The sequence below is a fragment of the Lepeophtheirus salmonis genome, chromosome 5 (genome assembly GCF_016086655.4).
Source record: "Lepeophtheirus salmonis chromosome 5, UVic_Lsal_1.4, whole genome shotgun sequence".
Taxonomy (NCBI): Eukaryota; Metazoa; Arthropoda; class Copepoda; order Siphonostomatoida; family Caligidae; genus Lepeophtheirus; species Lepeophtheirus salmonis.
Window position 1 is genome coordinate 6,674,298 of NC_052135.2, and position 27,254 is coordinate 6,701,551.

At 32.7% G+C, this 27,254-nt stretch overlaps 1 protein-coding gene across 1 annotated transcript; it reads left to right on the plus strand.

The window, feature by feature from the left end:
* The first annotated feature begins 349 nt into the window (after positions 1-349).
* On the plus strand, positions 350-23,025 carry LOC121117313 (BMP-binding endothelial regulator protein). Its single transcript, XM_040711703.2, has 2 exons — positions 350-1,949; positions 21,070-23,025. The coding sequence occupies exons 1-2, from the start codon at positions 512-514 to the stop codon at positions 22,101-22,103; spliced, it is 2,472 nt and encodes an 823-aa protein (XP_040567637.1). The 5' UTR covers positions 350-511; the 3' UTR covers positions 22,104-23,025.
* The last annotated feature ends 4,229 nt before the right edge of the window (positions 23,026-27,254 follow it).

A 27,254-nucleotide genomic window follows, 5' to 3' on the forward strand; every position in this document is an offset into this window, starting at 1 on the left:
GGAGGGACGGAGATTGGTGCGTGAGTTTCATATATTTGAAAATGGAATCCGTGGGAAAATGAGTCGGAGGGCGAGCCATACGGGGTTTTGCTTGCATATATATAATAATTTGAGACACCCATTAGGTGGTATTTCACTACTATGCGATAGGAAAGAAAGGAAGAGAAAGAATGGATCAGCGAATGAGTTTACTCAATAATGACAAGATGCGGAGAAGCACTTAAAAAATAAAGAGGGAGAGAGAGAAACAGTTTGAGAGAGAGAAACGTACAGCAGCTTGACAGATCGAGCTGAGGGAGGGAGGGATGGATGGAAGGGAGAAGATTGAAGAAATATTTAAAAAGAGAGAGAGAGGGAGTGTGACGTGTGTACTGTGTAGTTGGACGAGTGCGTCTTTGCACGCAGAAATCGCAGGCCAGCGACTTGATTTTTTTTTTTCCAATTTTTTATTTAATATATATTCTAATGTAACTTGGGCGCCCACTCAATACGTAAATAATATGAGAATGTGATGTGTTTAAAAGTTTGTTCCTCCAGGATGAGGACTTCGGTCTTGCTTGTTATGTTATTGGTGAGTGCGTGTGAGAGTTATTTACAGGGGGGAGATGTAACTTGTCATGCGGACTCTGAAGGGCGTATCGTTCAGGTGAATGGGATCACGGACATCACACCCTGTATTCAATGTAAATGCTCTGGAGGTGTTGTCAAATGCTTGGATCGATCCAAAACTTGCCCCTCTATTCGTGGGTGTTATAACATTGTTCCTACGAGGGATAAATGTTGTCCTTTCAAATGTAAAGATTGCAATGTCATTCGGAAATCTCACGGCTCACTCTGGGTTGAAGGAACTATGGTGCACCAATGCTACGCAGGGATCGTCACTAAATCTCACCTCTCTTCCTTATCTCATCCAAACAGTAGCATTCCTTCAGAGTACTCACGGAAACAATGCAAAACAGACCAGAACCAAATCCTTTTTTCCTATCAGACACTTCCAGATCCAAGAGATCCTTGTTCCACTTGTATTTGCCTTCCATCCGGACTATTACACTGTTTTACTCGAGTATGTCCTGTACTTGACTGCCCACTACGACTCATAGTCCGTAAGCCCTCTCGCTGTTGTCCAGAATGCAATCGACATCGAGACAACCTATCAATACCTAACACCACATGCCTTTTTCAAGGAAAAGCCTATCCCCTCGGATCGCCTCTTGTGGATATTTCCTGTCCAAACTCAACAAATTGTTCCTGTCAAAAAGGACTTCCAATATGTGAGCGGAATTCTTGTCAAACTCTGACTAAATGTCCTCCTGGAACAAAACGCATGCCTGGAAAGTGTTGTCCAGAGTGTCAGAGTGTGATACATTCTCTTGGGCGCATACTCAAAGGCTATAAATCCTCAGAAACCTGTCTTTCAAACCAAAAGACTTATGCAGATGGACAAACTTGGAAAAGGACGGAGTGCGTAAGTTGTTCTTGCTCTAAGGGAGAGGTTAAATGTGAGACGGAGACCTGCGATGCAGTCTGTCCTCCTGGACATGAACGTGTCCGAAAGGAACGAAGTGAGAGTGAGTGCTGTGAATGGGAATGTAAACCCATGAATGGGATTTGTACAGTATTTGGTGATCCCCATTTTAGAACATTCGATGATCGACTCTACACCTATCAGGGGAGTTGCAAATATCTTTTGACACAAGAGTGTGATCCATTTACGGGTACACCACAGAAAAATGCAAGTTTTTCCATACGTGTTACAAACGATGCAAGAGATACGCATGCATTTTCATGGACCAGAACTGTTACTGTGCGTATCCCCGGCGTCAAAGTGTCCCTTCTTCAAAGAATGAAAGTTAAAATAAACGGGAAAAAAGTATCTTTGCCCTACATCAAATTGGGTACTCTATCCGTCATGCAAGATGAAGAAAGGATCGTTCTAAGAACACACGAGGGTAAGGGATTTCATTAATACGTACGTGTTTGTTTCAAATCCCATTTACTAATGGCCTTTCTATATTAATAAGATATAATTATGTCAAACCATATTATGTTTATGGAGTCCATACCTTTAAATGCAACAAATCTTGGTATAATACGGTACTATATATCCTAAACGAGGATGGTTGTTATTGTGTTAATACACTGTCATTATATGAGCAAAGTCCTATCAAAGTATATACACGTGTTATGAAGTTGTCAATATGGCTACTTTTTTTATAACAATGGTTCTAAGGAGTAGTTAGTAGGTTTGCCTTCTTCCACTGCACCCCTTATATTTAAATAACATAAAACACATTTACATAAATATATAATATAGCATATATGTAATGATCATTAAAACAAAAATGCCTAATGAAGTGTATCTTCATTAAATACGATGTGTCTGAGCAAATCGTACTGTTTTGATACTAAGATTTAAATCAAGAACAACATGTACATAGTATCAGAAACCGTGGCGTCTCTACCCTCTTTTTAGGGGTTCTCAAGCTCTCCCTAAAAGTTTCTGAAGTCCCCCCCACCTTTTTTCATATCACATGGTTGGTGATGTGACCCGGTTTCACTGCCAAAAGTGTCAAAAAATATTTTGAGTAGAAAATAAGCATTGATAATTGTTTAATAAGTATTTTCTAGGGTATAAATGTCTGTAAATGATGATTTTTTAAAGCTTCAATCCTGTATTTTGTGTCGTTTAGCCAAGAAATTTGAATTTGTGACAAGTTTTGCACAAAAATGACTGTTTTTGTGCGTGACTATGTTGTAGACCTATAGAATCTACAATGTACATTTAAAAGACCTTTATTTATCTAGAAATGATAGATAGTGTCCTGGACATAAAAATAAAACTACATTTCAGTTTTTTTCTTCCATTACTTTTGTGCAATGCCCCCTCCCCCCCCCCACTAAATGAGTAAGGTTAGGAATGCCCTCGATGATCAGGTGTATTTTTTTTATTAAAACAATACCTTATAATACCGATAAGGTTTGCGAAAAATGACCTCCTTCTACGGCTACCTTAGCCTATAGTCTTGGCCTGAAGGCCTTTTACACTTTGATACACTCCTTCTCAACAGGGGAGTTAAGGGAATCAATATTGTGGCTGGGGACTTTGCGGGCCTTGATCTCCAAGAAGCCCTATATTCCATAGTACAGGAGGAGCAGCCCGTTGATGAGGGAGCACGAGTTTAGAGGCCAAGAACCGGCGAGGTTTTCTTTGTACCAGGCTTGTATTATGGCCAGGTGTTGAGTCTTGTTGTCAATAGTAATCCCCTTCGTGGTAGTTGCCATTCTACGAGTGCTTCACAGCCTCTTTTATTATCTCTTGTTACTCCTTCAAGGGTCACACCGGTCAAGAAGTCTTCAATGGCAATCTTGTTGTGTCCTCGACTTCCTGTAGAGGCTTTTGTCACTGTTAATTCTCCTGGCCCTGAACTTACATACAAACTCAACAGAGCAATTCACAATGTCCACGACGCCCTTTACAGAGTGATAAACGTGAAGAAAAAAAAACCCTAACCCTTTGCCTCCATTCTCGTTGTTTGTTGAATATTCGCAACCAATAATAAATACAACGTAGGAAAGCTGATAAATTTCGAGACAATTTCTTTCTATGTAGATTGTTCGTCACAATTTTTTTTTACTTGTGTTGTTTACTAACATAAGTAAGTTACATTATCAATTACTGTACATAATAATATGCCTAATGCTTATAATACATACATATAAATGCAACTACAACTCCTCATCAAGACTTGCCAAATAGCTTGACGTATTTAGTGATGATAATGGCCCTGTTCTCCATAGCTGTTGAATGAATTTACGTATGTTTGTACGGGTAGTATATTATATATATGCAGATTAGTATTTTTATGAGTTTTGCTCCGTAATTTGTTAAATGCAAAATGAATTGTTTTTGATGCGAAATGTTAGTCAACGATCTCTACAACATACATACATACATACAAACAAGAGTTTTGGCAATCTCCCAAATCATTAGATGATTTTTGTGAGTGTATTCAGTCAAATATCTCTATGTTTACCCCTGAAATAACGTTAGTTTCCATGGGTAATGGTGGTTTTTTAATCCCATAATTAGATTTGCAGAAAATATAATCTTAGACAAGCGAAAGACTTTTGTCATTGCGACTTAAATAGTATTTTATTTTTTTCGTAAGCTATTATAATTATTTTTTTTACTATTGATGAGAGAGCATCTTAAGTATAAAGTAATCACTTGTGCAAGTATTCATGAATGATGGAGGGATACGCTCCCGAGGATTTGAGGAGAGTTAATCATTTTAGTAGAATTGAGGGTCGACATCGGAGTACTTCCTGCCTATTTTCTTGCTAGATGCAGATATTCCTCCTCTCTCTTATAGGTATTCGAACCTAGTATTGTGCCAGTCCTTATTTCTTCAGCCCAGTCTAGTCTTAGGACCTATCCTTCAGGCTGTCGGTCCTTTGGATTGTTAGTACTAAAATTAATAAAACAGAAGAAACAAAGTTGAGAGACGTCATTAAGGACAAAACTTTTTAGGAGTTTTAAGACTAAACTGGAGGGACAGTTGTCTTCAGTCCTAAATAAGGACTGACACAACACTACTCGCCACTAATTTAAAGAAAAGGCATGACAGCTAAGCTGCTCTCTTTCAAAAAAATTTCCAAATTGTAAGACTTACCATCTTCTTTTTTGGTTTCTATTTTTTTAGCATACCGGCAATTCATATTTTATACAACTCTACCCATAATTATGTATTATCTTTGAGAGTGTTTTTTGTTTGTTTTTTTCATCTATGTATATATTTAAATGTATGGAGTTATAATTAATGTATATAGTTTCTGTACTGAATGTCAATTTTAGTAACTAATAATGGTAGTGTGACCGTTGTAGCTTGTTCTTTTAAAAAATGGCGCACACTTAGAAGAATTTTGAGAGTCCCTCTATATGAGGACCCCCCCCAAGAAATAATAATAATACACATATATAAACCTGCAGACGCCCTGCTCATCCGGACTAACTTCGGTCCGGACCGATCTCGTACAAAAGTTCGAACTTAAATTTTTTGCCTTGAACTCATTTCGATTTGAAGAAAATAAATGGAGGGAAAAAATGGGGGTGAAGGAAAGAGAAAAAGAATATGTTAAACCTTTTTTTACATAAAGAAATTTCGGTACACGGTTTAAATTTCGGTGCATATCAGTACTTTACATACACAAAAGTTTACACTGCATTTTGTTAGCTATCTATTTTTCTTCTTCTTTTCCCATATTAGTGAGCGTTGATATTTTTTAATTCAATTAAACCTTTGTTCAATCCTCACCAATTTACAAAAATTATTGACTAATAACTCTATGGAAGAATTGGCTAGCTTGAAACTACCAACTGATTTTGGCCCTTTTTCGTCGGAAAAGTTGCGTTATAGCATACAGTCACGCCGAGTATTCTAAAAGAAAATAATTTATCAAGATCAAACTGAAAAATAAGTTCGGTCTCGGGCCGTGTCTCAACTCTAGTCAATGCAAAATAATACTTTATGGCACTCTCCATCCAGCCTTGTTCATTTTTTTTTTTTTGTAAAAGAGCAAGGGAATGTAGTATTACTACTAATTTTAATGGCTTTAAAATATTATTTATTTATTTATTATAAACACATTCATATTCATTGGTGTGTGTGTTCCGTTTCTTTTCATGAAACTTTGTTATCATTTTGCATGAATGCTCACTTATATGTGCATTAGCCTGTCCCGTTTTCGGGCTAATTTTTTTCTCCTATTATGCTGGGGACAGTAAAAAAACTGTCACAAAAACACACACACACACAAAAAAGAGCACACGCAACAACTGTTTTTCCTCTTCTAATTTTTAAAAGTAGTTTTTTTCATTACATACATGTCAATTTAACTCATAACATGTTACAAGATACTTAAAAAAGACCCATTTCGACTCAAAAATCTTCTTTTCTTTTTTTTTTTCAAAACTAAAATGGCTTGTGAAGATTCAAACTTTGTGTATCGTCGTGGAGATCACTTCTTCCTCTGAAATAAGCCCTACCTTTTTGTAAACTGTTGTAAAATCAAATGTTTATACTATATATGAATTTATATATACTTACAATATTTTCCCTGAAACGAATTCTATTTTAAATGTTTCTTTATAGCAGTAATTCATTATCTCCCCCAAAATAAAATAACTGGCAGCTGATATTAATGAGGGTCTTAATTCACTCCCCGAGCTCGTTTTTAAATTTCAAACTACTCAACTCTAGTTATGAGTAGTATTGTGTAGGTCCATATTTATTCGGTCCAGTTCAGCCTTATGAGTGTTTGTCCTTATAATTGTTCCTAAAAATATTTTTATTCCAAATTAGGTATATGAAATATATATTTAGAAATATATCTTGCAAAAAAATATCCGTTTTTTTATTAAAATGCTATTTCATATAAACATATATTATTTTTACTTAGTAAACTTTCAAAAAAGAAAAAAACAAGCAATGACCTCATGAAGGATATATTTTACCTTTTGTAAGGACTGCCAAGTGGGGAAAGACTCGCACAACACTATTTATGGGTCAAAAAGTGTGCTTCCTCTTTATTGATCAACAACTGTCACTTTAACTCAAGTTATATTTCGCCAATTTACTTCTCTTTATGAGAAAAAAGAGAAACTGCAAATGTTGAGCACATTTAAAACCATCAAATTATAATTTAAAACAAGGTGCAAAATATGTTTTAATTATAAGCCAAAGGCTAATAAATATATAAAGTACAATTTTTCACTCATAATATCATATTCGAGACTGTACAAGAGGCCTAAAAATAGCCCATTTGGACTCAAAAATATTATTTTCTTGTTTTTTTTTCAAATTATAATTACTTCAGAGGACTCAACTGTAAAAAAAAAAAAAAAAAAATGGCCTTCACTACATCAAAAATGGCTTGAAAGTCTTATAACTTTGCTACAATCAATTTTTTGATCATCCCAAGCAGAAAAGGTCCTTGGGTAGGGTAGAAAAATTTCTACCCAAAAATATATCATTTTTGGCAAATTAAAATGCCTGAACCACATGGCCACAAACCACAAAATGGCTCGAAATGCCTTAAACTATGTCAAAGTTAGTTATTTGATTGCCCTTAGCAGAAAAGATCCTTTTGCAGAAGGTTAAAAATATGAACCCCAAAAACGGCTCAGTCTAATGTTCATATATGAGTCGTATGTTGTAGTAAAGGCCACAGTATTAAAATTTGCACATACACATTGTGACAATGCATTTTGCTTTTGTGACAAAGTATGTGATATATATCAATCAATCAAGAGATTAAAGTCTAAAGGGGTGTAAACTATGATAAAACTGGGCCAAAAGCAAGTGTGAAACGTACATCTTTTTCTTCTTTTTTTTTGCCCATTGACTAGACTGATGTGATGTGTATTTTTATTATCAACCTCTATATTGTAGTTAGTAGTACAATTACCTGTCCAAGAAAAAAATATATAATATAATAGATGTTGTAGTATGTACGTATCAATGTAATTAGGAAAAAGTTGTCTTTTTTTTTCTCTTTCTACCTCTCTCTAATTCAACGTACCTACAACTAGAGATAGGGCAGGTCTTAGACCCGGATCAGAAGTATCTGGGTTCGGTATAACTAAAGTTATATTATCGAAAAATAAGCCAACCGGATTCATGTAACCGAACATGTAAAGGGAGCGGGGATCAAATTGTCGCCAAAATATTTTTCTACAAAAAACAACACAAAATATACATTTTTTAACATTTTTATTGAAAATCAAAACTATGACGAGCATATAGGTATAGAGTAACCATTCATTTGATATTATCACCGTTGGCATCAATAACTGCCTCAATACGGCCTTTGAATCGGCCGCAGGCTCTTCTGACCATCTCATTGTCCATGTTGCCGAATACCTCCTTGATGGAGTCCATCAGGCTGGCCTTGGTGCTATGGGGATGTCTGTTGGTATGTCTCTCGACATAGCCCCAGACAAAATAGTCCAAAGGATTAAGGTCGGGAGAGTTAGGAGGCCACAAATCCTTGGTTACGACGTCATAACAGTTCTCGGTTAACCACTGCATGGAGATTTTGGACACATGGCAGGGTGCTGAGTCCTGTTGCCACACCCAGGGCCTGTCTCCGACCTTCATGGACCTGGTAGGGTCAACCATCTTCTTCACCTTGTCGACAAAGTCGGTGTCCCTGACCTTCCTGTCGGTGCCCTCCTCCTTGGGTGCCCTCTTTATGGTGGCATCAACATCCCAGGTGTCCTCTAGCTTCTTACGGATACGCTAAACAGTCCGTAAATTCACTCCTAAGGTTGAAACAATCGTTGAATTGGAGATTTCACCTCCATTATTAACCAATGCTATTATTACGGCGGACCTCAAAAGCTCCTTGTTCCACTTATAGCTCTTTATCTCCTCATATGATGACGGCATGATGCTAACTGAACTACGTATCGTCAGCTGACAAGAATAGCTTTCCTATTTGGTAACCGGTTTTTTATTTGATAATGTCGTCTTCAAGTTATCAAGGTTTAAAGTAGGCGAAAATTTGATCCCCGCTCCCTGTACGTGTAATAAAGAAGATCTACGGAATTTTTTGGATCTTAAAAAGCTTTTACAAATATTGCTTCATACTTAATTCTAGTAAAAATGTTTTAGCCATATCGAACATACACACTCTATATATCTTACTTAGTGATACAAGTGACATCTACATAAACACTTGCATCGCCTAGTTATTCCATAACTTTTCCCGAAAAAAACAACAACTGGAAAATGAGTTAAAAATCAGTTGTTGTTTAACATAGATTGTTTGAATACGAATTATTTTTTATTAAGCTGTGAACAGATATTAATTATAATTCAATACATAATTCCATAGTTTGAAGAATTTGCCTATTACCAACTAATTTTGGGCTTTTTTCGGTTTCTTTTCGGAGGAGAGGTTAAAAGATGCAATAAAGGTATTTCATACGTGTCCAATTTTATTATTAAAATAGTTGCAATAATAACTAATAACTATCGGATCTGGATCTGAAGGTTCAGGTTCCCGAAATGTACTCGAATATTTAGGTTTAAATATCCGAGAAAAAATGGGTCCGTCCTATATTTACCAAGAACACTATATAATACCATTCATTATGGGTAATTGTCTTTTCATTTTTTTTCGAATTTCGATTACGGCTTATTCTGAAAAGTTCTGATATGGCGAGAAAATAACCTATACCAAATTTCAAAGAAGTTTGAAAGAAGACAAAAGTTATTTATTTCGTCAATAAAGATTAAAATAGAGCATTAATCCTTATTTTACATTAATTAATTATGATAGACATTATTCTAACCTTTAAAAAGTATAAATAAAGTTGTTTTTTTTTTCTAAAACTACCCTATTAAGCAACTAGAGAGAATTGCATAAAAAAAAATTGATCTTCATTTCCCGATAAGGTAAAAAAGTTATGCGTGCTATACGCGTAGCATCAAATTTTCCTAACTTTTTTCTGGTTTTTTGTTCCATAGAACAATTTTAAAGAAAAAAAATTTATTTAGTAATTTTTATAGGTTAGAAAAAGGCCCATAAATATATATATTCACTAAGTAAAGAGTTTTTGTCCTTTTTCATAATTTGATCAAGATGTGCGACCTAAGGATGATCTGGAAGGACAATGCAATTATGCATAGGTGATGTCCATACCATATCACAACTTTTTCGCACTAGCCGTAGTCGAAATTCGAAAAAGGTGGAAAAACAGACCCTCTTATTATTAGATACATTATTATTCTTAATATATTCTATCAAGTAAGTAGGTTCAGTTATGTCTCATTATTTGAAAAGCAGAGACAGAGATATTTTGTGTGAGGATTGTTTGTTTTGGTTTTTGAGGTAGACGCTCAAATAAATGAAATATTTAGGATATATCGACTCCAAAATTTTGATAGTTCGTCTGTTATTAACCTAAATCTTAAGTACGCATCTACATCAGACACAGCAGCCGTTCCATAGAGGTGGATAGGTTTGTAGACCGAAAGCATTTTCGTTATGTATAGAGCATTTTGACGTGACGTCATCATTGTGGATCTGGGCCAACCAAGTTTTATAAGAATACTCCTGGATGTCGAAATGGGACCAACAAATAAAAGGACACAACCCTCACTGTCTATCAGAAATCTATTTTCTATCCCCTACCATAAAATTACAAATATGCTACAACTAAAAAAAGGATGCCTGTAAAGAAAAGAGTAAGATTAAATGAATTACAAGTTGATCCCATAACGCTTTTCTGACTGATGTTTGACTTCCACCATGCTTTTTAATGGTGACGCCATAGAGTATAACTGTAACCACTTGTAGCTATATATTGCCTTTCTTCACTTTTACTGAATAAGTACCGCTGTTATACTCTATGACGTGAAAATCTGTCTGTTTTGTTAAGCAGTCGGTACGGTACATAACATTGAAAATGTTAGCTAGCCCGATTTTATGATGGTCTAACCTTGTATTTCTATTAACCTTCGAAAAGAATAAGTTAACTGATTAAACAAGGACAAACGGTTGATGCTGAGCTTTTTTTCTGTTTTGTTCATTATTTAATAAGTCTTGAGTTTCTTAATATTTTCCTCTAAAAAGAAGAATGTATTAGAAATGGGAGATTATCTTTGATATACTTTTGATATCTTTATCATTTGGGCGCGGAGAAAATCAAACACCTTTTGCCTGTTCATCCCCATCCTGACAACTGTTGATTTATAAAAGTTTCTCCCTTTAGTCCTTACTTTTAATAAAACAGCCTAGTATTTTAAAATATTCACCTTAAAGTAATGTATAATAATTGAAAGTCTCCTCCATGATTTTATCTCGTACACCCCATAAGTAATATCTTTGAAAAATGGTGGATAAATAATATGTCAATCATATTCTGGGAGTAATTTAGAGAAAAATAGCAGTTGGTATGATTGATTTATTTGCCTAACTACCAAAGGATTTTGGAAGTAAAATAATCGACACCTAATAACAAAATAGTGTGTACAGTTTTGTTTGAGTAAAATATTCTCTGATAAATATATTATTTCATGTATGATTTTATAAATATTCAGCACATAGCTCCAGACAAAAAGTACAACAAAAAAAAACGACATAAATTTTGGTAATCTTAATGAAATAATAATAGACACAATATATACGTATATACATTATATTCTTGCAAAACAGGAAATCCAAAACTCAAATGAGAAGAATACATAATATATAGGATCGTATTTAAAAAAAATATAATATCAGAATAAGATATAGATGAACACTTCATTTCATTCATATTAGGTACTAGCAGTAACGCCCGGCATTGTCCGGAGTAATTAGGGGTCGGCTAAGAGACACATTTTGCTTTAATAATATAGAACATAACTCCCCATGAAATCCTCAGAGTTACTCTCCATTTTTATTAACACATTCACACGTAACTACTCAATACTTATATCAATTCATTGTTCTCTCCTCATGAATGAAGGAATAATAATAATCGTTTGAGAAAAAAAATATGTTGGATGATTGATGAGCAGTTTAGTCTTAAGAGTGCTCACTAACAAAAACAAAGAAAATCCATTTTCACATACCAGCGTTTATGTTTAATTCAAATCTTAGCATATACTGTTAATACATATGAACTATGAGATACATAGTACACCAATAACATAAACAGTGCTCTTGTTATACCAACATACGCCAGCAATATTTCATTCATATGACTACATTATTATTTTCTTATATCAAAAATAGTTGAATGATTTACATGTGGAATCATTATATACAACACTGGGTCCCTTAGACACGTTGGATGCTATATGCAAACGCCTGCAAAATTTCTTTAGTGAGATGGTATTGTTATTTATTAGATTAAAATATGTTTACGATATAAATCAGGGGGCACTATTTACAGTGCACTCGGTGACTGTTTATCATACACACAGATAGTGGCGTCCTTAGCTTTTTGAAGCCCTAAAAATAGTTTGGCAGATCTTATATTTATTTGAGTATGTTTCTGGTGTTATCACTCATGGAATCCAAAATGGTGGAATAGATCAGCCTGAAATATAGCAAGTACACATATAAAATTACCAAGCATGTTTCTATAATATTTTTTTAGGTCTCTGAGGTCATTCAGAGCCTGTTTTTTCCTTTTCTTTCTACATCCCTTTCTCGGTTCTTGGAGGAGTCGCCTTGAATATTTTTGCTTTTTTCGTTTTTGCCTTGTACGTATTCGCCTTGTTACACTATAGCCTTGAGACGTTATCACCTTGTACTGTTTTGTCTTTTGACTTTTTCGCCTGAGACAATTGTCTTGGATAATAATAGAGGGAATAATAGTTCTTCTCAGTTATATATTTGTTTTGAACTTTTACCGTTGTATTCCAGCTTTTAGAAAATGAGAAACAAAAATGTAAACAAGGGTGACAATAGCAATTCTTGAGACCTTAATTAACTATACATAAATAATACGCAGGTTTCAAAGCATTGGGAAGGAATCATGGAATGCAACTGCTACCTTCTTTGCACGCCCTTTCTCCATCTATTTTGTTCTACATTCATTCTTTGTTTCTATTCCCCTCTATTCAGCTCTGCAATGCGGGCATTGTTTATAACAAATAAACCTATTTATATAAGTAATTATGTAACGATGATGATAATGTTTTGTGCTAAGCTACCCAAATAATGATACCTAGCAACGCCCCTGCAGACAGACAAACTTTGCTTTATTATATTAGGTGTTATCAGACCAACTTTTGAATCCAATAATTTCTTCATTAAAAACAAACAAACAATAAAGATACACACTTGGGCTAGGAGTTGTTGTGTATTCGTCGTATTTTCTTAGAAATCACAGTTAATATTAAAGATTGACGGAATGTTTATTTATTGTGGAGTATTTTAACACGTTTTTCCTCACAAATATATTTATATATAGGAGGGAGAAGAAGCAAAGGACAGATTGTGTCATTTTGATTAATGACGGTATTTTATTTATTTATATATTTTTTGAAATATGACGACTACTACTGGAAGTTTTCTCTTGTTTCTTATAAACCCTCCTAAACTTCGTCTTCTCTAAATTATATGTATATTTTTTTGCTTTTCAATGTCTCTTTTATGTTCTTCACATAAAAAAAAAGTTTGAAATTCGAATGTGTATTATTTTGTCATTTATGTTATTTTTTTCTAAATTTATATATATTAGTGATGGGTAAATAGAAAACCTGTTTCTATTCTCAAAGCAAATATTAATAATTATTTCTGTATAAAAATTCTACTAACTATAGTTATAGTTTTTCTCTATTTGTTTTTTTATCTTTTTTCTTCTATCTCTTCTATCTGGGGCATACGAATACTTATGGACTTTTATTATGAGATCAATTCAAAAATGAGCTTTTCCTTGAAATATTGTCGTAGCCTTATCTTAAATTGACAAAGATATAGAGCGTTTTTAGAGAGGCTCCTTTATTTAAACTAATATTCATACTTTCAGTTATCCAACTTACTTATTGAATCTATTCGTCTTGAAGCTATGAGCCTCTGAATTAAAAGCACCTATTTTCCACTTTAAACAAGGATGGCTTGAGTTAAAAGTATGATGGATACATTTTAAAAGTGATTTTAGAATTTTTTAACATTCGGCTTTAAAATATATTTACATTGTTTATCCCTATATTCAACACCTAGGGCTTAAAACAGCTTTGAGCCTTAAAAATATCCAAAAATAAAAAAATTGTATGGGCTTTTACCGAGTGCCACGAGGCTATGAGAGAAAAAATAAGGCCATATTTAGAATTAAGGGCTCAAGCTCTATTAAATAGAGCATATACTTTTTGTACCATTTTTGCTGTTGGACAGTGTTATTAGTGTTAGGTTTCGGTCTGAGACCATTATGATTTTAAGTGGAACGAACTCATTCTGTTCTTTAAGGAAATTTGTTTACAACCGGTCTCAATCACATATTTGGTATGGATATGTCTAATTAAAAATTCGGTCTAGAAAAAATCTCTTAAAACCGAATTGAGGAAAAAAACACGTCTCGAACCGAGTATTAAAACTATTAACTACATTATGTAAATACCTATAGCATTACATATACGGGCTGTTTGATGTACAAGAATAGTCATAATTGGGCGCCCTCTATTGAATTCAAACCTTACAAGAACTCAAATTTTAAACACTAAAATGAGGTAAAATCTCTGTTAAAAAATTTAACTTACTCTGTGGCATCATTATCTTGTGGTATAAACTTTTCATTGACCTGGGATTTTTCTCATTTTTATTAGAACTTTTGAAAAATATTATTTTCTAAAAATAGTCATTCAACTAAATATTCTGAGAAAAATAATCCAAAAAGGTCATTATTAATTTATTTTTGAGAAGGAATAAAAATGAAAAACGCTGTGTGCTTTTTACTGTTTTGTTCATTATTTAATAGGTTGTAATGGTGTTAACATCTCCATCTGAAGTAAGCATCATTGCTATCTTTTGTATAAATTGTTTTAAAAATGCATAATATTACTAATATATTTTAATTTAAGGAAAATTATAATATTTTCCCTGCACGAATGCTACTTTAAATATAATAGGTTCTATTTATAGTAGTAATTAATTTTCTCCCCCAAAAAACATATAATAGTCAATAGATATTAACTAGGTACTTAATACATATGTCTCCCTCCTACATTCTTTTAGTGTTCTTTTTTTCCTTACAAAAATGTCAACTCTATACATGGGATACAAACAAAGCTTGTTTATTTTATTTAAGTGCTACAGCAAGTTTTGGTTCCCCGCTCTGTATAAGTCAATATTGTATTTATCATCTATGTATTTATATTAATGCCTCTGGGGAGGTATTCACATAATGATTGGATGATCCATCAATTTAGGAGCACAACTATCGTGTGCCTTATCCTCCAACCTATGTATTTACGCATTACACATTCCTTTAGGGTCATCCATCATACATAGTCATCAGTACCAGCAGCTATCCCCTCGACGAATTTTTACTCTCCTCTTAATTGCAACGTATGTAAAAACGAAATTATAATTTCTTTGTTATGAGATAGATGATAACATATTTGCAACATTACCAATTTATGTACAGGGTGCAGGAACATAACTTCTTTTTTCCAATAGACAATCAAACAAGTTTTATACATAATAATAAATCTATTTTTATTTCATATTAATATTAAACATTTCAAGTTTTGTTTTACGTAGTTTTGGAAAATAATATCAGATAAGTGACTTTTCCCGTTGTCCATTTACTGGATAACCCAAATTTGGTATTCTAATACCCGTGTATTTTTTTTGTTTGGTCTTTAAATTACTTTTCATTTAGTTGATTAGGTCATTTTTGGGGATTTTGCGAAACTCTAAAAAAAGGTTGGATTTTCCTAAATAAGCCCGCTTCCAATTACTCGATTTGAACGAACCGCACCAATTTAAAATTTTTGAATATGATGGTATTAATTTTACCTTCCTAGTATAGTTAGCCGTGGATGTATTCGCTTTGAAACTCTTTTGCAAATTTAAAATTATGTAAATGAATTGAAAAATTTGTTTTTATATATCCGAAATGAAAGCAATTAACTGATTTTCATAAATTACACTCACAAAAACACAATAACTAAATTAGAATTAGTTTAAGTGTATAAAGTATTCTGTCAAACTTTTACAGTATGATTGCCACCCATTATTTAAAAAAATGAAGTTATGTTGCCGTACCCTGTATTGTGCGTGTCTTGAAGAAGGGGATTATATATTTCTCAAATCACATCACACTGCCGTCACACGTCAAATAAATTGAGTTAAAATTTCAAAGAACTTTGCATATAATTATAATAATTAATCAGATTTCAAATATTCTTCTCCTCATCTTCAAAATGAAAAAGTTCGTTGACTTTTTAAAAGGTTGTTTATTTGGTTATGTGGCAAACATGTAACGAAAAATAGCTACGTTTTCCCATAGTTTGTTTTTTGTACAATGGGGATTAAAAAAATTTCGTGGAATTTACAATCCAGCAAACAATTAAATTTTTCAAATTAATATAAGCAATTAGTGTTGGGTTGGTCTAAAAAGACTGCAATCCCGTCAGTTCAGTCGCAGGACTGCTCTTTTTTAGTATGAATAAGAGCTTAAATGACGTAGTTAGAGATTTTTTGTGAGTTTCTTTACTATAATTGGGTGTGTGCCCCCCTCCCCCCTTTGCGTGCGCACTTGAAGTTGTAGCAACACTCCCTAATACTCAAGTATTGTACGTTCTCGCTATCTTTCATTATATTCTTCAGTTCTATTTAGGAATGAAGGAAATAAAGAGATCCCTAGGCCTGAAAGTCAGACTAATCGATCCGTCCGACTGTTGAATGGTAAAAAAGATCAGACCGATAAAAAAATACTGAAAGGGGAGGTGTTTTAGAAAATAAATCCAACACAAGAAGTACCTCTTCATTTTGACATTGAGAAGATGAATGGAGATCATGAGAAGCAGGGTCGTTGCCAATCGATAATATTTCAGAAAATTGGATATTTTGATTATCCAAAGTATGTTTTTTCTACATTAAAATAGGTTATTCTTTCCTTTCTACAGAAGGTTCTTCAAAGAAACGTACATTATATTTTTTTAAATAAGGTCACCCGCATAAAAAAAAATTGCAACTCAATAATAAAAGTTTTAACATTGCCCTCAACTCCTCCAAAGAAAAATATTAAGACGGCCCTGATGAGAAGATAGGTAGAGTTCTCGGAAATAAATAAATTGTCCATTGATCCATTCTGACGTATCATTTTATCTTGCGGTTTTTTGCAATGGTTGTGTGAACTTCTCCTCTTTTTCCCCACCTAATATGTGAATAATAAGTATGCCTGATTAACGGCCCTCTCATCAAACCACACAATCTCACACATGGAAATATTTTAAGTATTTTTTGTACATAGGCCACTGAGGAGAGACCCTCGTCTAAGCAGAACCCAGTCTTCAAATACATACGTACATATAAATTATAATGTATGTGTGTACTAGGTGAATACGATTTTTCAACCTGTTTTTTATGAATGGAATATATATTTGGTATATACATATTTTACTTTATTACCTCCCAATACTTATTTTTATTCTCATTTTGAAAAGAAGTTTGTGGGTATAACATTTTTATACTTGTATATATATATATATATATATATGGATACCTTTTCCTATGAGTATTGCTCCGCTGAAAATATGAATTAAGTTCCTAAGCAAAGGCATCAACAGAATTATGTTTATGGGGTTGGGGCTGTTTACAAGAAAATTTAATTTTGGGGAAAAAAATCAAAAGCTATTAATTAGATTTTTTTTTTAATTCCCAGAAATTTTAGAATTTTTGGAAAATAACTTTGAAGAATAAATTTTATGGTATATTTGGGAGGGGGCTGCATCCCCTACAGCTCCCCCTGCGGACACTCCTGATAAGAATTGTAGAATAGAGTTAACTTACTGTTCTATTTTCCACGGACATTACTTTTTATTATAAATACATGATATTTCCAGTTTTTCGGGAGTGAAGTTGAGGTTCACCTGGTTTAAATAAGAATACTGTCGTATTTTCGTTGTGTCGATCCTTATTTATTCGGTCCAACAATGCAATTATGCAATAAAATACGAACATATTAACTTTTTTACTTTGTTATATATCTATGGTATATGTATTATGTAACGGAATAATGAAAAAAATAAAAATACCCCTCAATGAGGTCACAGAGGATCGATTTATTTTCTTTAAGGGCCTACAAGTAGGACTATACTGAATGGACCAGACAGAACTGGACTGTGGTCCTATATAAGGATCGACACTTCACTAGTTGTATTCATGAAATATCGCGGGTGTTTTGTATGTAGCATAAAACGTATAATTTCATCCTGTATACAGGATGAACTTGATGTAGTGTTCCCTGAAGTATATTATATAAATATTTTTTACCTAAGAAATAACAATGCAGTTGTATTCATTAAATAATGTATGGGCTTTGCGTGTAGTATAGAGCGCGTATACAGGGTGAACTGCAAATATTGCTCCCTCATAAATATGATATACATATTTTTGATCTAAGAAATGAATATTTAGTCGTATTCATGAAATAGCACAGTTATTTTGCATATATCATCCAGCTTGTGTATTGTATTTGTTGGGGGTAAAGTTGAATAAGTTTGTCCCCACGTCATATCTTTCCAGATATATTGAAATTGTAGACCGCGATAGCGTAGAGTTGAAATTCAATGATTGCAACCTTTTTAATAATAATGAAATAACTTCATATATAATGTGAAATTTTATTAGGTTTTGCAACGAGCCAGCCAGCTCAGCGAGTGAGTGCTCTAGAGATTAAAGTACTCCCTGTTTCATTATTTCATTCTTGAGGAGAGAACATATATAAATTGATATAAGTATTGAGTGGTTATGTGTGAACGTACTCATGGAAAACGGAGAGTAACAGTAAGGAATTTTCTTGGGGAGGTATCTTCTATATTATTAATGGAAAATTTGTATTATAGCCGATGCCTTATTATTCGGGGGAATGTTGTGTACTGCCGTAAGTGAAAAATAAGGTTTTTATTTGAAAAAAGATCCAAAAATAAACAAGAATAAATATAGATTAATATTTTAGATATTCTTAAATTAATACTAACCTCCCAACCAACTAAAACTCTCACGCATCGGGGGCCACATGTCACCCAAGATTAAAGCTTATTTCGTAGATTAATTGATCAAATATTTGAGGTAACTAATAGGTAAAAATAAATAAATAAAGCTTGTTCGTTCAATAGAAAAAAAATATATCATCGATAGATGTACAACGTTACATTTAAAAAAAATAGAGAAAAACAGAGAGTAATAATTAATAACTAATACTAGTCTGCAGTTCTACCTATGACCGTTTGAATGATTGACCTTTGTTTATTTAAAAAAAATGTGAAGAAGAAGGAAGTACTGGCACATAAGATCCTCTTTCTAAATGTGGAATGATTAATGAAATATTATCCTACATTCTTTTTATCTATGAATGAAGTGTATTTTACTTTTTCTCAGGCCTTGGAAACTGAGTTGAGTTATAATAATTATATATATTGGACCTTCCTTCCTGTTTCTGGTTAATATCTCCCCCCCATCTGCACAAAGACCTTTTCTGCTTGAAACAATCAAGAAAACTAACTTTAGCCTCTATGGTCATTATTCATTTTTTTAAAGATATTTTTTGGCTAAGAATTGGCCATTATTAAGCTTCTTATACAGGGTCATGCACTACCCGTGGAACAAACTTTGAATTCCAGATCTTTTATGAGTGTATCACGGCCTACTTTTTCCTATTTGTACAATTTTTAGTCAGTTATCGAGATGGAGAATCACGATCACTCATCAAGTAGTGGTTTACTAATTTGAAATTTTCAAAAATTATTAGAACTCAAATTACTCTATAATTAAATATGTTAGAGTGCTATAGTTGGTGCCCCAACTTGATTTGATGTCCCTCATATTAAAAATTATAAATTAGCGAGATTAGTTCAGATTGGATAGCTAAACCAGCTCTGAAACCGTTTATGGAAGATTATAATTGTTATTTATAAAGTAAAATGTTTACGATCGTTTTTACTTCATAAATTAATAGAAATGCAAATATTGACATATAAGAGTTGAAATAGGATAAAATGTCAGTAATACCAACGGTTTCAAATGGTAGCGTTTCATTAAGCGTCTATTCATGGAAAAAGTGCAAAGATGGTTCATTTAATCTAAACCTTCTTTTAATAAAAAAGGTGTATTCAAAAGATCTACTAATGCAAAAACCATAATTTGACTGTAAAATCAATATTAACAACTCTGGAATGCTTTCTTTGTGAGATAATTGAGGCCCATGGAAGTCATGCTGAAAATTAATATGCTATTAAATAAAGCAAAAAAAATCGGCATAATGCATTTTTTCAGGATCTGGATGATGTCAAAATATGTTCCAATTGACCTTGCACTGTCTCAAATAGAAGCTATGAGTCAAAGGTTGTACTTTTTGACTCTAACCCTTCGCCAACAAAGTTGAATAGAGATTATGTTTTTGCCTCTGTTTTGTTTGTTTGTTAGTCGCCAGTATTATAGAAAAAATTATGGATTGCTTTTGATCAAACTTGGTACGAAGATTACATAAAGTCACAGTTAGAGGTCAAGATAACACAAAAAGTATACTAGCATGGGCTCACGGTAGAGCGCAAAAACTCTGCCAAAAATCAAATTGAGTTATGTATCTCAATTTGTTCAAAAATTATGTTCTATTATGCATATTTTACGTTTGGTGCTACCTTGACCCTCGACCTTAATTTCTCAAAATTTAATGGCACGTTCAAATTCATTTGTGGAGGTAAAATTGCATAATCTACCATAGCTTTAGAACAAATTGAGATACACAACTCTATTTGATTTTAGGCAAAGGTTTTGGCCATTCCAGTTTAGTATCTGTTTATCCGGTAAAAATATTGTCCACCTTGTTTTTAATTTTTTTAAGAGTCTAGGATGTGCTTCATCCATTTGTAGTGTCTTTGTTTTATCTTTTGATGCAAAGAAAAGTAATCGATCAAAATTTAACCCTAGTTGAAGAGATATTTGTTTGACAAAAATGGAAAACACTTTCTTTTTAAATATACATTTATGTTCTTTTAAAAAATTTGAATTTTAACTCAATAATCAAGGTCCCTTCAAACGCCAAAAATGACCTAAGAATCCTCAAACTTTGCCCAAGTCAGTTTCTTTATTGTACCCAGTGGAAAAGATATGTGTGCAGGGATAAAACAAAAATAACCCAATAAATGAACAATTGAATGGGTATAGAAACAAATATGTTGTATGTCGACAAATATAGTCCGAATTGTATTAGTGATAAGGGGCTGTTGGGTGGTTCATTGTGTTTTGTCATTATGAATGATATATATTTACTTTCTTTTTTTTTACTCAATTTTGGTATTATTTTAGTATTGATCTAATTTTTATTTATTTTCCATCTTGTAGGTGTTCGACTCCTTTGGGACGGTATTAGTTTTCTAGAAGTTGCATTACCTCCGAAGTTTCGAAACCGTGTCTGTGGTCTCTGTGGTAATTTTAATGGTGACAAAGTGGACGACTTTTACGGCCCATCAGGGAAACAAATCCATAACAAACAGGAATTTGGAGAGTCTTGGAGAGTAGGAGGCCTCAAATCCTGCTCCCGAGGGCCCTCCAAGTCTACAACTGCCCCTTCCTGCTCTCAAAATTGGGGCTCCAAAATCAAATCGGATCGTAATTGTAATGCATTTCGATCCCCTCTTTTTCAGACTTGTCGTTCTCATATTCCCTATGACTATTATTTTAACGCCTGTAAATTGGACATGTGTGAGTGCCCAGGGAATCAGTGTCATTGTGAAGTACTTACAGCCTATGTCCGCGAATGTGAACGAGCAGGAATACTCATATCTAAATGGAGAGAGGTCACTGGATGTAAGAACCTATCTTCTTTTAGTTATAAGCATAACTCAACAGCAAGCGCAAATCTTATCCCTTCTTCATCCCTCATGGATGACATGCCATGCACTGGTTCTAAATGCCAAAGGGTATCATCCTCCTCTAATAAAAGTGATATTAAGATCCATAGACTTACAAAGGTAGGAGGTGCTTTTTTAGATGTCATTAAGAAGGCACTCACTAAAAAAGACTTTAAAAGGCTTGAAAGGGCGAAACAGCAACGTCTTCTTCGAAAGCATCATCGTAAAGGAAGGAAGAAATCAAGTCTGAAAAAGTCCAAAAAGAGAAAGAGAAAAAGACGAAGGAAGAAGAAAAAGAAGCAGAAGAAAAAACGGAAAGGTAGTAGAAAGTCCTTGGAGGGATCCTTAGAAAAGAGTCAAAGGATGCTCTGGAAAAGTCAAAAGGACACCGAAAAACGAAGGTGGAGGAAAAATAGGAAAAAGAATCTTCGTCGACCTCCTCCTTTCGAATCCCTTCTCATGGAAGATGAAGGGATTAATAGTAAACTCATAGATACAAAGAATATTCCTCCTGCCTTATTATAGTCCTCACATAGTTTGTTCGCTCATTGTTTATTAACTTATTTTTAGTACTTAGTTACATAGGAAGACAGAAAGAGCCTCACATTTCTTCATCTCAACAACATCTTCCAAGACTTAGAACGCCGTTACGCAAGTACTACACAAACTAAGCATAGACACTGCGAAATCTCTCGCAATTTACATTAAAGTCATTTATTATTACAGTATATATGTACTCATATAAATGCTTAGTTATTAATCATATTTATATATACATCCGTTTTTTTAAAAGAATTGTAAAAAAAAAAATCAGATCAAATCATATCATCATTAGTCATTTAATACGAATGGATATTTTTTGTAAGGATTTTTATAATTGTATTACAAAGTAGATTTACTTATTTATCTGTAAAAATAATAAACTGCATTTGAATTTCACACACACACCCACAAAAGTAATAATACTAGAATAATTAATTATAATTACCCCTCTTTACAGACATATAAATAAATTATATTTCAAGCCCCCTCTTACTACTACTAAAATGACGATTCCTTTTACAAACATATTATATTTACATATAAATAAATGATTTACAGAGTCCCATTGCATTTTTTTTTTCTCTGACAACTCATATTGCCCATATATAAAAACAAAAATTATGAATTATAAAATCCTTTTTGGTTTAAGAAATGATTACCCTTCCATGTTTTAGGTGTTATTCTCTATTCTACATATTATTGCATACTCTAATTAGTAAGACGTATACTTTCTTTCTTTCATTTATTTATTTTTATCAGCTTTTTCAGTTGTCTCTTCGACCTTTTATTATACATACATAAACCATAATTGTTGTCAGTAAGATTTTAAATAATCATAATCTTAATTACGAGTTTGAACATTTATTTTTGTGCATTGCAATAAATAAAGCTTTACTGCTCCTTGCATCACTTGTATTATTCATGAATAGCCCTAGTAGCCGGAATTTTGAATGTCGTCGATCACAAGGTATATTAGAGACGCTTTTTTCATGCAAATTTCATTCAGGAATACGTCTCATTCTGTGATGTAATATATCTAAATCTTATAAGCATATGCAATCCTCTTTTGTATTTCTACGTGGAAAATATCGCTATTGCCTATTCAATTTAATGAGATTATGGCTATGCAGGGCCGTCCGCAGGGGAATGGGGCTGGGGCCCCTCATGCAAATTAAGGAATTTTTGATTCTATCTATAAAAATTTAAAATTTGATTTTTTTTTCTCAAAAAAATCAAATTCTTTGAATTTTTCGGAGAAAAATTTTATATTTGAAATTTTTTTTCGAATAATTTTTCTCCAAAAATTAAATTTAAAATATAATTTTTTTGGAAAAAAATTTATAAAACTTAACTGTAAATATAAACTTAGAAACTTTGTTTCAAAAGTTTCATTTTTTGTTAAACTTTTCTAGATTTTTGAAAAAAATTTCATCTTATGAGAATAACCGTAGATTTTTGAAATTTTTATATTTGAAATTTAATTTTAGAATTTTTTTCCCAAAAAAATTAATTGTTTGTGAATATCTATGGATTATTGATTTTTTTTTTTCAAAATATGTAATTTTTCTATTTTTTTTTTTTTTTTTGAATTTTTTTTTTCAAAAAATTTCATAAATTAAACCCTCCCCAAAATATAATCCTGTGAAAGCCCCTGCTATAGTTAGTGATTCAATTAATTATTCAACCATATGACTATGATTTGGGACTAATCTCATGTGTTCATGAAAAACGATTGTTTCCTAAGATGAACCCACATTTACGTTTCCTTGTCTCTGTTTCTTCGGTCTTTGCATGACAATTCATTTTGAGGAAAATGACCAACATTTATTCATAAATTTTTTTATGGGGGAATGCATACTTTCTAGCTACTAAATAAAAAAGAAAAATTATATACAGCCTTCATACAATTCATAGGAATCTCAACACTATGTTTATCGGAGCCCTCGGATCTTTTGTGAAGTGGAAGGAAATAACGATGTTTTTACAATTTGTTCTAAGTTTCTACGCATTTTTGGAATTAAATATTCTTGACTTTTATTTCTTATCCAGATGCTCATTTATTTTGTATATTGAAATTCATTTTAGTTTATTTATATAGGCTATAATTTTTTTTCTATTATGTTAAAATTGAAATTATGTATTTTAAAATGCATGGATTGTGATTAATTTCAAATTAGTTTGTTTAAGTTTATTCGATCACTTGTTTGAATATTACATTTTTTTAAAAGATTAGTGAGAATGATTTAGTCGTTACTTTTTATTTATACACGGTGCCAAGAATTTTATAAATTAGGAAAATAAAGTGCGTCAAGGAAAGTGATGATGATGATTCCAGTAGTTGTTGAAAAATTGAGAGAAGAATATATCCAAATCTAGCTCATGAAACTCTTAAAAATATTTAAAAAAATATCAATAATTGTATAAAATATTGTTATTCTCATCTAATAATATAATTGATTATTATATGTTTCCTCATTGTAAATATATATTGAAAAAAGTAAATGTATTATTATCCCTGCATTTTATTAAGATAGTTGTTGAATCTAGTACAATTGTTATTTGTTAAGGCTAAATACTAAAGTAGATTTTAGGAAGGATGGACTAGCGATAAAGAAATGACTATGGAGGTATTTCGATTCATTGGTAGACCTAATCATTTGATATGTGATATATTAATAAGCAGAGAAGTCCACCTCCTTCTAGTGATATTCATAGAGGATAATAGAATATTGTTATTGCCTTAAGGCTGTTCATAGTGAACGTGAGATGAACCAAAGCTATATTCAAATCTTACGAGTCTACGTACAAATATTCCAAGTTAATATGCTTCCGGATTTCATAACAAATTTCCATTGGAGTCCAGTCCATTAGAGTTATAAACACCCTCAAATCCGAAAGAACCATTTCTTGTTCATTCATAAAGTAAGTATACATATATGGAGTAGTAGTTATCATGAGTTGTAAGAAACCAATGTTTTCTTCCTAATTGGTGGCTGGACTAACCTCTTTTCACAGTTCAAACACATGTTTATTCAAGATAAAGTGTTTTTATTAACAACACTAATAAAAAGAGAAATAAAAATATTAAAAAGGTAGCATAATTACAAAGAAAACAAGCCCATTAATAAAATAAACAAACGCCCCCCCCCCCCAATGATCTATCTCCAACATGAGTTAAGAACAATGAGTAACATTTGTGATCTTTATCCCTCCCTCAAATTACGACTTTAAGTCTACGTCTATCCCTTAAATTTATTGAGAAAAGAAAGAATGGTCTAAAAGAAGCTTTCTGTTTTTTTTAGGAACACTCTTTAGGTACTCAACTACGGGTAAATATCACAATTTAGCGAATTATTGCACATAATTATGTTATGATAATAATGAAGTTGTAAAAAAAACCACAGCTTACTATATTATATTTTATGCAGGGAGCGCTTTTATTTACTACCTTGACGGCAATATCTACCAGGTGCGGTTAAAAAAATGGTACCTTGTTTCCAAGTATATGGGTCGAACAGATATATTTTGCCTAATAATATATAGAAGATAACTACCCAAAGAATGTTCAGTGGCATTTACCGTTTTTCATGCGCACGCTCATATGTAGTCACTCATTAGATTAATGTTTTTTCCTCGAGAATAAAAGAAGAACAATAACAGCTTGATATGACGTCATTAGTCTCTATAACGCTACCTGGATGAGTCTTGGATACACACGCTCGTTGCTATATGCAAAACGCAGCGAAATTTCATTAATATGAATTGTCAATACATTGTTATTGTTTGTTATTGACTTTTCAAATTTTGCGGGCAACGTACATTTGGTATGCTTGATTTTTTTAATGCTATTAAACTCGCCAAGAACATATATTTACTGTTTCAGCTATACAATATGTTTGTGAAAGGCATAAGATAAGATGTATTTTGTGTGTTCGGCGATTTTTTGTAATTGAAAAAATATGGATCAAAGAATTTGTATCAAATTGTATGTAAAAAATTTAATGAAGTGTACTTAAATACATGAAATGTTGACATGCATACGGTGAAGCTGTTTTGATTTTAAAAAAAAAATGTTTATAAGTTGTACAAACTCTTCCAAGATGACACGCCAAATTCGATCATTTGTCAGTGTTTTGATCACTATTTTTTTCGACTACCATGGCATAGTGCATCAGGAGTTCTTAATATATGGTCGTACGGTCTATAAAAAGTATCATCTTGAAGTTATGCGCCGCTTGTGAGAAGCAATATGAAGAAAATATCCAGAATTTTGGAAAAAATACATACCTTTTGCCTCATGATAGTGATAATTTTTCTTGTTCACAAAACTAAATATACATATGAAAGGATTGAGATTTGCAACGATTGAGGAGATAAGGACTGCATCACTGAAAGAGCTCAATGTAATACCCAAAAGTACTTCGAGGATTGGAAAAAGGATTGGCACAAGTGTATTGTATATGAGAGGGATTACTTTGAAAGGAGAAAAATTAAATATTGATGAATATTTTTTTTTCTAAAAATACAAAATCACCTTACTTTTTGAATACACCTACTAACCTTTGCTTTATTACTATAGTTGTGCATATTTTACTAAGAGTTGTTCCAGGTCTCGTACTCAAACAAATTGTTGTGCCTCAACATAAAAACAATTTTGAACGATACTGAAAAAATGAAAATATCCCATTTATTTTTTCACTTCATACTGTTGAAGAAATAAGTATTAATCCCTTGCCGATTTTGTAGTTTTACCCACTGATAAATATTTTCTATGGGATTGAGGTACATCACCTTAATGTACTTCTTCTTGCGCCACTTCTTTGTTTACATGGCCGTATGTTTCGGGTAATTATCGTGCTGGAAGATCCATTTTCAGTGCGGTCTTCTGATAAATGGAGTTTTCGTCCAAGATTTCCAGGGTAGATGAGCATATTCATTGCCTTTCAATGCAGTCGTTCTTTCCCCTTAGCAGAGAAACACCTAAAAATATAATGTTTCCGTCCTCATGCTTGATGTTGGAATGGTGTTCTTGTAGTTATACCCAGAATTTTTCTTCTTCTAAGCCCTTTTCTATGTTTATATAGTGTCTTAACACCGTTAAAATAAACCTACCATTAAATTTATAACCATTCT

Coding starts and splice junctions, on each gene's coding strand:
- LOC121117313 (XM_040711703.2), top strand. CDS start 512: ATGTGTTTAAAAGTTTGTTCCTCCAGGATGAGGACTTCGGTCTTGCTT. Junction 1,950..21,069: donor CGTTCTAAGAACACACGAGG/GTAAGGGATTTC, acceptor TCCATCTTGTAG/GTGTTCGACTCCTTTGGGAC.